Below are 12378 nucleotides of genomic sequence, written 5' to 3' on the forward strand. Positions count from 1 at the left end.
CATGGAGGTGGGGGCGCGGGTGAACAGACTCCGGGGGGCCGAGGGCTCCCCTTCATTCTCCTCACATTACCTCTAACTCGTCTGTGCTTACCTCATCAAAAGATAAGCCACCAAATCTGGCGGTGGGGTCGGGGGAGGCGGGCAGTAGATGGCGGGGCAGAGGGGAAGCCGCCCAGGCTGGAGGCAGGCTGTCTCTAGGTCTCAAAGCTGGGACCCACAGTCCCTGGGTTTACAGAGCCTCCTCCCTCCCCAATTCTTCCCTCATTCTTTCTCTTCCCCTTTGTTCTTCCAACTCCTTCCTCTTTTATTTGCCAACGACGTCTCGGTCCGTTTTCCCTCAGCCTCAAACAGTGCCTCTCTCTATCCCTTCCCCTTTCCCTACCTTCAGGAGCCTCTTAAACCAGACCCTCCCCGACATCACCACCACCAAAGCAGAACGTTGGGTTTTTCTTTTTGCTCCATGCCACAGAACTTTGTCTATTTTTTACATTTCCTCATGTACTTGGTCAAGAAAGCAGGCAAGCTAGTCTCTAGACAGCGGCTATTGAGGTGCGTATATGGGGGCTTTCGGGCCTCCCACCTCCCCACCCCGCTCCCCCCGGGTGAGATGGAGCTCGGGCACAGCTGCTCCGGAGGTTGGTCGGGCGGGGGTTTTGGTCTGGCTGAGTTCCCTCCCTTTTCTCACAGTGGGGGCCCGGCCTGGGACTTGGGAATGGACACGAACTTGACTTTCAACGTTGAGCAGGGCAACTGACCAAGCTAGAGAGGACCGGGCGGCCGCTGGGAGTTACCGCCCCAACCCTAGGCTGACGGGAATGTGGCATAGGGTCCCCAGTTCGGACTTCTGTGCTCCCTACTCTCGCACCTTCCAAAATGAAACGACCTCAGGATGCTCCTCGGAGCGGGGCTGCGTGACCCGCCCCATCGACTTTCCACTCCGGTCCGGGGAGCTAGCCTGTGGGGCCTCTGGGAGCGGGGGTGGCAAGGGGTTGGGGTGCCCCCACCACCGCTCGTTCTCGGTTCCCCAGATCCCCTCCCTTCCCTGCCGGCCCGCCCAGCCCGCCGCCCCCGGCGGCTGGCGCGCGCGGTGCAGCATGCGGCAAAGCTCTTTGCATAAATTATGCTCATGACGCAGCAGCTAAAAAAATCCAAGTAGCAGAAGGAGGGAAAAAAAACGAGGGGGGGGGAGGGAAAAGGGGGGGCCGTGGAAGGGGGGAAAGGAAGAAAAAAAAAAAATATATATATACCTGACCGCCCCCCCACCCACCCTGCTTCCCCTTCTCGCTTCCCAGCCGTCCCCCCTCCGCCCAGCGCAGCCCGCCGAGTCCCTTTCGGCTCTGGCCAGCCCGGGCTGGGGGCCCGGGGGCGGCGGCGGGTCCCGACCGGCTCCCGGGCCGAGCCGAGCCCAGCCAAGCCGTACTGGCTTCTTTGTCTGCGGGTGGCGGCTGCCCCGGCCCCCGGGCCCCGGCCCCCGGCCCCCTGGCCCGAGCTGTGAGATGAATCTCTAATCGGTGGCCGCCGGGCACCCGGGGCGAAGGCAGCTCGGGCTTGGGCTCCGGTAAGTAGCGGGGTCCGGGGCGGGGAGGGGTTTGCACAGAGGGGGAGGGGGCCGGGCAGGGGAGGTTTCGGGTTTGGTTAATATGCAATGCCCGTAATTAGCATAATTTATATATTTATGATAAAGAGAAAAAAAATGCCGCGGGGCCGGGGCGCCGGGATGTTGGGCCGGGGCGGCGGGGAGCTCCGGGAGCTGAATGGCGTGTGGCCGCTCGCCGGAGGCCGGAGACCCCGGGGGCCGCGCCCTAGCCTTCCTGCCGGCCCGCGGGGACCGAGGGGAGGAGGGGGCGGCCGCCAGGTGGACCCCGTGGGGAGCTTGGACCTGGCCCCTCCCCATTTCTGCTCCGGGAGCCCAGGTTGGGTACCGACCACGGGGACGTTCTTTACCCAGCCCCCGTGGCGACCGCGAAAGGATTGTCGCCCTACTGGAGAACCCGGACGCCTGGGTTCCCAGCAGCCAAGGTCAAATGTGGCGGCCAGAGCCACCTGTCACAATTCTCTCCAACCACCATACACCGGGAGGACTGGTGGGACTCGGGGTTAGGGACCTGGTGCTGCTGGAAGGGTGGGAGAGTGGTGAGAGGGTCACCGTCTAGCCGAGCACAAGCACTTCATAAATATTTAATAACAATATTATTATTAATAAATAGTCATCATAATGGACCCGCTATGTGCTCCCTGGGCATGCTCACCTGGCAAGGCCAAGGGAGCCGCAGGGCGCCTTGCAACCTCCACTTTCGCGTTGAGGTCCCCTACTCATTTGTCATTGGAAGCCCCAAATCTTCGCAAAACAGCCTCCGCAGCCGGCTGTGGGGGAAAATAAAACGCGGCTGTAAAGCCTGCCTCGCTAATGGAAAGAAGCTCTTTGCGGAGAGCTGGGATCTGCTCTTTCAAATTCCTTGATCCCAAAGTAGAAGGCTGGTCTTCAATTGTTCATGAACATATTTCCCACCTCCCTTTTCTTGGTGATCCAAGGCAGCCACCGTTGACCAACAGGGCCTTCTGAGGAATAATTCCATGTATTTCGTTTTGATTGACATCCAGCTTCTCAGGGTGTTATTTGATCTGGTATTTCTTTGCATATCTGCTGTAGACCTTCATTTATTTGTTCATTAGGGCAACAAAAATATTCACTCTGTGCCAACTCTGAACAATGCAGACAGAATTTGCCCTGTCTTGGAGTTTTAATTCCAGTTTGGTGGATGGGATGGAGATGGGGACAGGCAGATCATAAACATGAAAAAAACAAGATAATATAGAGTGATTGTGCGTGTGTGTGTGTGTGAGAGAGAGAGAGAGAGAGAGAAGGAGATGGGTTATTCTCTTCTTGGAACTACTACCTAGCAATTAAGAGATGACTCAGAAGAAATTTGCTTTTCTAAGGAGTCTTGGCATTATGAAGGAACATGGAACAAAATCATATCCCCCCTCCCCAAGATTTGCTCACTGTAAAGTCGTAGTAGTAATCTTACACTTTTTTTTTTATAACACTTTACAATTAAGAACAGTGCTTTAAAAAAAAAAAAAAAAAAAACAGTGCTTTACTTCAACTAAGCAATTACGTAGTGTTTTCTGTGTGCCAGGCCCTGTTCCAAAAGCTTTACATAAATCTTAGTGATTTAACAATAGCCCATAAGGTGGGCACTGGAATTTAGCCCCATTTCACAGATAAGGAAACAGGCTGTGAGTTGTTACCTTAAACAGAAGCAATACTCAATCTGAGTCTTCTGCGTTTGAACCCCAAGCTCTTTCTGTGTCAAAATGAGGGTCATTGAGGCCACAGAGAGAATGGAACTCGGGAGAAACTGGTCAAATGAAGTAAGGCTTGGGAATGAGGAGCTGAACTGGCACATTAGGAGAGGATGGGTGTGACCGGGTTTCTTAAGAACTTAATACTACTTCTTTGAAATCATTTTTAAGTATCCCTAGTACTGAAAATGAGGGCATGAAATTTGAAATAGGCTGTGTATTTTGAGGAAAAGATAGGAAATATGAGGAGACTAAAAGGGTATGATCTGATATCATAATTTATGTTTTCAGCTCATATTCATTAACTTCTGTTGTGTACCAGGAATTTTATGAGGCTCTGGGATATGATGGTAAGTGGATATGCTTTCTTGGTCCTTAAAGTCTAATAGAGGAACATACTTCTTCTTTTTTTTCACATTTACCCCCTCTATTCACCCTGCCTGGGATGAATCAAGTTTGGGCACAAGGGGGTGGGGGGTGGTGCAGGAGGAGAAACTAAATCTAAATGTGTCTTTATAAAACAGGTCTTTACTGTTTGACTATATATGTCTAAAATTTACAAATGGTTGGTTGGGAAAGAAGTAAGTTTGTTCACTACTGTCCTGTCTTTCACCCTTTCCTCTCCTTCTGGCCCATGTGTGTGCGTGTGGCTAGCTAGTCTACCAATAGCTTGGCAAGTCATTTATCTCTGTCCATGAATTGGGGTTGGGAGAGGTAAACTGATTAGTGTTAGTTGCTCAGTCATGTTCAACTCTTTGTGACCCCGTGGACTGTAGCCCATGAGGCTCCTCTGTCCACAGGATTTCCCAGGCAAGAATACTGGAGTGGGTTGCCATTCCCTTTTCCAGGGGATCTTCCCAATCTAGGGATCAAATCTGGGTCTCCTACATTGCAGGCAGATTCTTTACCATCTGAGCCACCAGGGAAGCCCCAAAATGAAAGTGTTAGTTGCTCATTCATGTCCGACTCTGTAACTCCATGGACTGTAGCCCGCCAGGCTTCTCTGTCCATGGAATTCTGCAGGCAAGAATACTGGAGTGGGTAGCCATTCCCTTCTCCAGGGGACCTTCCTGACCCAGGGATCAAACCCAGCTCTCCTACATTGCAGGCAGATTCTTTACCATCTAAGCCATCAGGGAAGCCTGTTTTTATTTCTTGGCCACACCTCAAGGCATGTGGGATCTTAGTTCCCTGAACAGGGATTGAACCCACACTCCCTGTGTTGGAAGCTCAGAGTCTTAACCACTGGAACGATTTGGAGCAGAATTGAGAGCTTCTGCTTTCCACTGTGTCCTGATCCCTGGGGGCCAGAGCAGCGCCCCCATCAGCCTTCCTCCCATTTTCTGAATGAAGGCTTGGTGTGGTGTCAGGAGAATAGAAATCTGGGGCAGGTGATGTGACCTTGAAGTTTTAAAGGTCATGGACTGTGCCCTTGAGCAAGTCACCTGACCTCTCTCCACCTCCATTTTCCTATAGATAAAGATGGGGATCTTCGTAAGAATACAATGTTAAGCATTTTACTTGCATGATCTCATGAAAGAGTGAAAGTGTTAGCCACTCAGTCGTGTCCTACTCTTTGCTACCCCATGGACTGCAGTTCACCAGGCTCCTCTGTCCATAGAATTCTCCAGGCAAGAATACTGGAGTGGGTTGCCTTGCCCTTCTCCAGGGGATCTTCCTGATCCAGGGATTGAACCTCGGTTTCCCACATTGCCGGCTGATTCTTTACTGTCTGAGCCACCAGGGGAAGCTCTAATCTCATATCACCTTTATAACAACCGCATAAGGCTTGCCTATTTAATCAGCATTTTAAAGATAAGGAACTTAAACTTCAAAGAGATTCAGTCATTTGCCCAGGATGGCACAGCTATTTCATGACCAAGCTGGGATTTGATCTAGGTTTTTCTCCTAAGCCTATTCCATTATCTCTCTTTGATCATCAACTTTCTCTTCAACAAAAATGAGGATTGTAATAGCTAATTGTTATTTGTGCTTTATACAGTAATTCCAAGATAAGCTCTCTTATTATTTATCCCTGAAAAAAACGGAAGTAATCTGCCTACGTGTCACTCAGGTGGTCAAGCTTTACTATGCGTTTGCTCTGTAGCCTCATGGGGCTGGTGTCAAAATTGAATAATAGTTAACAGTTCGTATTTATTGAACCCTTACACAATTTATTACAACGCTTAGTTATTCCCGTTTCAAATATGGTGACCGAGGTAGAAAGACCTCAGTTACCAAACCTAGGTTCCTAACTGCTGTACTAAATTTAAATGAGATAATATATGTAAGGGCTTCCTTGGTGGCTGAGATGGTAAAGAATCTGCCTATAGTATAGGAGACCCAGGTTCAATATCTGAGTCAAGAAGATTCCCTGGAGAAGGGAATGGCTACCCACTCCAGTGTTCTTGCCTGGAGTATATGTAAATTTTTATAATAGCTACCATCTTCTCAGCACTTACTATGTGTCAGTCATTGATCTAAACTTTTTATGTGCATTAATTTATTCAGTCTTCATAATAGCCCCATGAAGTAGGAACTATTACTCTCATTTTTACAGATGAGGAAACTGAGGCAGAGAGGTTAAATAATTTGCCCGAAGTCCCACAGCTAGGGAATATCAAAGCTGAGATTGTGAACCCAAAAGTCTGTCTCCAAAGAGTGCTCCAAAGATTGCTCCAAAGAGTAGTCCTATGCATAAAGGGGCTGGGTCCCCATAAACTATTTTTTAAATTTATTTTTAAATTAAAGTATAGTTGATTTACAAAGAGTGCTCAGTGTAGTCCTATGCATAAAGGGGCTGGGTCCCAATAAACTATTTTTTTAATTGATTTTTAAATTGAATTATCTTTGATTTACAATGTTGTATTAATTTCTGCTGTATAGCAAAGTGACTCAGTTATACACACACATACCTTTTTTTTTAATCGTCTTTCCCATTATCGTTTATCCCAGGACCAACAAACTAGTAATAATGATTAACAGTTTTTTATTATTCATTAACAGTATTTTTATTAATCATTAATAATTACTTTTCAGCAGATGGGAAGGGAAATCTATGTCCTGGGGCCAGAAATGGAGAAGGGTGGGAGAACATACAGAAAATCCACCAAGCAAATGAAAACTTGAAAGATGTAGCAATGCACCTGAAGATTGATGGTTTAAGAACAGAGCAGATGATGCTTGCATGCAAGAGGGGATGTCATCCTGTGTTCCTTTGCATCAGGTACAACTACATGGACCATGATGGAAGTCATAAGAAGTGGAGGGACTCTGAGTGCACTGGAAGGGAGAGTCAACAGGATTTGAAGAAATCAATATAGATGGAAACATAAGAGCAAAGACAAGGATGACAGCAAGGTTTTCAACCTGAGCATCTATGGAAGGATGAAGCTGCCATTTGCTGAGATGGGGAAGGCTGCAGGCAGGTGGAGCTGGTTTGGGGTGCAAATCAGGAGTTTGATTTTGAATATGTTAAGTATAAGATCTTATAAGCAATCAGTAGGTAGTTGGATTATATGAGTCTGAAGTTCCCAGGTGAGGTCTCAGCTGGTGGCTGTCAGGATAGGTGAGACCACCTCAGGAAACTATCCTTGTCTGGATGATCCGGCTCAACTCCAACTACCAGTCTGTACTAATCTCCTGCTTCCTGTCCTTTTTAGATGGCAGCCCTGCAGGAGGTAAGTTGGTGCACAATTTAAATATAGAAGTGATGTAGAGCTGGAGATGCTAATGTCAACAAACAATCTCATGTGAGAGGATTATGTCAAAAATTTGAAAGGTAATTTCCCATAACAAATGTGACTTTCGATTAAATACCAGTTAAACTCATTCCATTCATTCCTTTAATCCACGCGGAATACTCTCCATCCCCCAAAATGACTATAGTGAGAGGTACTTTACCTCTTGGAAACCTCAACCACATTAAAGTATAAAGTGATTAAAATCACAGAGATGAGTCTGCATTAAAAGTCAATCTCATACAACAAATTCCATTTTCCTCTATATGTCACAAGATGCTTCATGTATTATCAAATTTTATGTCTGAAACACATGCCACCCTGGAACAAGGGGCAAAGGACCACATAAAAGTGCATTAGATATCCCTTCAGTGTATCTTCTGTCACCCTCTATTCATCCAACATGACACTTAAACATACTATATTGTCATTATCTTTTTATTTCCTTGATGCCCGTATTAGACTGTTGACTTCCTGACAAAGCTGGGGAACATGGTTTTTCCCACTGTATCCCAATGCCCAGCACATAGTGGCCATTGAAGTATTTGTTGAATAAACAAAGGACAAAGCATTTCAGGATTTTTCTTGTAGGATCTCAGGCTATTCTAGGGGGTTCTGACTTGTTTTAGACTTCATTGCTCCTCCTGGGTGTCTTGGAAGATTACCTTAAACCCAAAGCATTTCCCAAAGGAGAATGATAAGTAGAACCAGGTCCTCTAACTCAGTTTTTCCACTTCGAGTCCTGGATGGTCCTGGACCTCTGGATTTGTGGGTTGGAGACACATGCCTCAGTACCTGCTGTTTATCCTCCCTCTGAGGCTGCTCAGATGTCCTCAGATGCTAGCACAGGGAAGCCAGGGACAAGTGAGCTATCTGTTAGCCTTGCCAGGTTTGATTCAGGTATTTTTCAAACTCAGCTCACTGGAGAAAGGAGGCAAAGGGGCATGTTGTGGCTGGCACTGGCTCCTGTCCCAGCTTTAACCAAAGCAGCTCTGCTCTGACCTATGTATGCACCGGGGTTCTACTTCTAGGGTAATCATAGGAGCCCCTTCTCTCAAAACTGACAGGTAATCGTCACTCTTCATTGCTCTCAGGCTGTGGACACTGCATGACATTATGAGCTCAAAGGAGGCAGGCCATCCAGATGTGCTATTTATTATAGTCATAGGAGTGAAACCCCTAAAACCCCTGGGGTCAGCCAGCAGTTGCACTCCTAGGTATATACCCCCAAATTGAAAACAGGTGTTCCAACAAAAACTCGTATACAAAGATTCATAGATGCACTATTCGCAGTAGCAGAAAGGTAGAAACAACCAAAATATCCATCAGCGGATGATTGAATAAACAATATATGGCATATCCATACCATGGGATTTTTTTTTTTTTGACATATAAGTTTAATTATGTGCTAGACTATCTAGATGGAAATATGTGATAAGTGGATAGAAACAAGAGTCATAAAATAAGAGAGGCCAGCATTTTTAGACCCATTTAAGTTTAGACATTTATCAGGTTGGACTGTTTTTTAACATTTACAGTAAAACTTTTTTTTTTAACCACAATAGACAGAACAATGTATTAAAACTGACTTCCAAAATTGTCCAAATTATTTTTTAATCACTATTAAAAATTTTCACATATTTATTTAAATGTTTCCTTTGGCAGATTTCTCAAGAATACTGAAACCTTATTTTAGAACTTGGTTTATATTTGGGTAATAACAAGCTTCATAAATTGGTGTTCATCAGGATACCCTTCTCTAAACTCTAGTGGCTTATACCTTCTCTTTAAAATGTGCAAGTATCTTTTTTTATTATGTTGTCATTCTCAGAGATTCTCTGGAGAAAGAATTATGAATGAAACTCTTATGAATTCATCTTCATTTCTGTTACAGTGGAGCAATTTATCATCTTACCCACAGTGATCTATCAACTGGGTGAGGTTCAGTTTCTTGTTCTTTTGGGACTTAGTTGATTGCCCCTCACAGAGCAACATCTAACTACAGTGTCTTTGCTTCCTTATTAACAACTGTAACTGAGACAGATCATTCTTTGAGTGATACATTTTGACTAGTTTAAGCCTCTGAAGATCTTTCCCTGGAATCTCCTTCACCAATTTGGCTTTTTCTTCATTTAATCTTTGTTTGGAAAGATTCTCATTCACAAAATCATTTTGGAGGACCTTGCATGACCCAGTATCCAGTGATTTAGATTCACATGCATCATTTTTTGTTTGTTTTTGGTCTCGCTGTATGGCATATGGGATCTTAGTTCCCTGACCAGGGATCCAACCTGCACCTGTCTCCCTCTGCCACCCCAGACTGGAAGTGCAGAGTCTTAATCACTGGATCACCAGGGAAGTCCTGCATCAACATTCTTTGAAGTATTTTTCAAATATAAACTTTCTTCTAACTCACTGTGTGTTTAAAATTTTCTTGAAATTCCAAACAGTTTTTCTTTTGCTAAGGGTCCTGTCTTCTCTGAAAAGATCTGATTGTTCTTTTCATTCTCAATTTTGAGATGCTTTACCACTCCATTTATTTATGAGAATTAGATGAAGATCTTGTTTTCCTTAATTGCCCTTTAAGTGTTGCACTCATAGTTTGTTTTCTTGAACTATTCGTATGGGGAGGTGGTTGATTGGCATAGACATGCAGAGTGCTGGGTAAAGTCACAGCTGAGTCTGATGGACTTTCCATCTTGGAAACGAACTCTTGACTTACCTGTGCCTCTGCCTTCCCTGGAGAGTGAAAGAGCCTGTACGATGAAATTTTATCCAGCCATGTAAAGAAATGAAGCGCAAAAAAAAAAAAAAAAAAAAAAAAGAAATGAAGCGCCAATACATGCTACGGATAAACCTTGAAAATATTCTGCAAAGTAAAAGAATCCAGAAACAAAAAGGCCCCCTGTCAAATGATTCCATTTATTAATACATGAAATTTAGTGTTAATCTCTCAGTCGTGTCTGAGTCATTATGACTATGGACTGTATCGCTGTAGGCTCCTCTGTCCATAGAAATCTCCAGGGAAGAATACTGGAGTGGGTTGCCATTCCCTTCTCCAGGGGATCTTCCCAACCCAGGGATTGAACCCAGGTCCCTGCATTGTAGGCAGATTCTTTACCATCTGAGTCATCAGGAAAGCCCATGTGAAATACTGAGAAGAGGCAAATCAAAAGAGAGGAAGCAGATTCATGGTTGCTAGGGGCAAGAAAGGAGAGTAACTGCTAATGGACATGGAATTTCCTTTTGGAGGATGAAAATGCTCTGGAGCTAAATAGTGGTGATGGTTGCACAACACTGTAAATGTACTATAAATGTACTGAATTCCATTGAGTTGTACATTTAACTTGATGTCATGTGAATTTTACCTCATTAATCAAATAACAACAACGAAAGGCAGCCCAATGAAACAAACCCAGGGGTAGAAGAGGAGGAGGAAGAGAAAGGTGAGGTATCTAGAACACTTCTCCAAGCAGAGGGTCCTCATCTATAACATGGTGATGCTAATGTTCCCATACCCCAGCTGGCATAAGTAGTATGTGAATTAGTATTCCATAAAATGCTTAGCACAGTGGGCACTCAGAATAAAAATGTTAGTTGCTTCTTCTCTATTTCAGCATCTAAAACTAGTTGTCCAGTTATCACCTTTCTTTCTTGTGACTGTGGTTAGTGGCTCCAGCCAGCCCGTTTGTCCTCACAAGTCTTCTCTCACCCCCCACTGCATGGGGCAGCTGCTCCAGCATCTGGTGTGTTGTCCTGCCTCCCATGTTAAAGGCCAGTGTGGTTCTTGGGCCACTGCCACAGAGACCCCTGAAGGACCCACCTACTGAATCAGACTCCCTGGAGATGTTTGCTCTAGGAAAATCCGGGTGGGGGAGTCTGCAGTTTTAATGTGTTCCAGGCACATTAAAGTCTGAGACAACTGTTTCGATTTATTCCTATCTTTGCCATCTCTTCCAGGGAAGTCTGCTCAGACCCCGCGCCTGAGAATTGCTCTGATACCCAGAGTGCTCCTTACTTGTGTCTGGTTCTGAGTGTCTGGGTTCTGCTGGGTCTGGTCTCTCCCATTGGACTGGGGAACTCCTAGGGACAGACGTCTGGCCACCACCTCCCCCCGCCATTCCTCTTGTTACCCTGGCTCCTCCTGAGTGTAGGTTGTCCTAGGATATTGTAGGAAGTCAGACATTTTAATTTAAAATCCTTAGAATCCTATTTCCTTCACTTCTGCACATACCTGAGAGAACTTAGCTTCTCTCTCTTCCTACCATTCTACTTCTGACTTTCTGAGATGATATGGAAATGTCTTACATTGTCACATCAGCCTTTGCTTTTCCCATCTCATCTCACCCTGCAGAATGTGTAGGTGTGGGCCAGCCCCCACCCCTCCCTGACAAGTGACCATGGATCCTGGAGCCGGGCCAGACTCATCTCTGACTGTCAATGAGCAGGTATCTTTTGGAGCAGGAAGAGGTGGGGGTGGGAGGGGGAGGGGGATGGACTGAGGGGTGTGGGCAAGGAGGAAAACTCCGTAGAGCCTCTTGTTGACTGTTTCTTACCAACGTTCACGGTCACTTGACCCATCCAGATGTGGCTGCCAGCTAGGATTTTTCAGGGGCTGGGTTTGGGGACTTTAGTTGTGACTTTAAAAAGTGAAATATGTATAAGTTAATATGGGGAAAGATATGGGTATCAGGGAACTTATTTATTTTTCTTGGTTATATATCATTTTCTAATTTTTCCTTCAATGACCTTTTATTACTTATGTAAAATTTTTTTTTAATCAGCCATGCCTGTAGCTTGCAGGATCTTAGTTTCCCAACCAGGAATCGAACCCAGGCCCCTGGCAGTGGGAGTACCAAGTCCTAACAACTGTACCACCAGGGAATTCCCTTATGTATTTTTTTATGTAAAAATACTTACGTGTTTTTAAAAGGAGAAAAAAAGATGAACAGCTCTTAAAATGTAATTGGAGTAAAGTTTCTCATAGTCAGGTTTGATTCAGAAAGGGACCTGCTTGGGAAGGTTATTTCACTCATAGTCCCCTGATGGGTCACGTAATTGCTTTTTTCCAGTAGAGTCTCTGGCTGTATCCAGTTTTCAGTCCCAAGGAGCGTATTGTGGGAGTGGCTTTGGGCCCAGGAGAATTGCAGGGAAGGCCTGATGCAGAGCTTTTTAATGTACAGGGTGTCCCTGATTCTTGAATGACCCAAGTGGAAGCCTGTCAGTGCTGGAGGTAAAGCACTAAATGCTGGCTGTCTGAGCAGGAAGGAAGACCCAGTGTTCCGAGGAGGCCCAGGGGCCACCCGCATCACTTTGCATGGGGCTCCCCTCA

General features: G+C 45.6%; 1 protein-coding gene and 1 pseudogene across 12 annotated transcripts in view; one reads left to right on the plus strand and one right to left on the minus strand.

Annotated features, from left to right (window-relative positions):
* The first annotated feature begins 253 nt into the window (after positions 1-253).
* POU6F1 (POU class 6 homeobox 1) overlaps positions 254-12378 on the plus strand; it is a 29372-nt gene continuing 17247 nt past the window's right edge. For 3 of the 12 annotated variants that reach the window (XM_065934391.1, XM_065934382.1, XM_065934390.1), the window contains exons 1-4: positions 1271-1558; positions 3598-3656; positions 6533-6730; positions 11401-11494. Coding sequence is in view for 9 of the 12 variants with exons in the window: in XM_065934382.1 (XP_065790454.1) it covers positions 11447-11494 (48 nt within the window). In the remaining 3 variants the exon portion in view is untranslated. Of the gene's footprint in view, positions 550-1270; positions 1559-3597; positions 3657-6532; positions 6735-6756; positions 7088-8940; positions 8983-11400; positions 11495-12378 lie in introns of those variants that run through there. The other 9 variants (XM_065934393.1, XM_065934383.1, XM_065934386.1 and 6 more) reach the window with 8 other exon arrangements.
* LOC136167125 (swi5-dependent recombination DNA repair protein 1 homolog) lies at positions 8874-9858 on the minus strand (annotated as a pseudogene).

The sequence above is a fragment of the Muntiacus reevesi genome, chromosome 4 (genome assembly GCF_963930625.1).
Source record: "Muntiacus reevesi chromosome 4, mMunRee1.1, whole genome shotgun sequence".
NCBI classification, from domain to species: domain Eukaryota; kingdom Metazoa; phylum Chordata; class Mammalia; order Artiodactyla; family Cervidae; genus Muntiacus; species Muntiacus reevesi.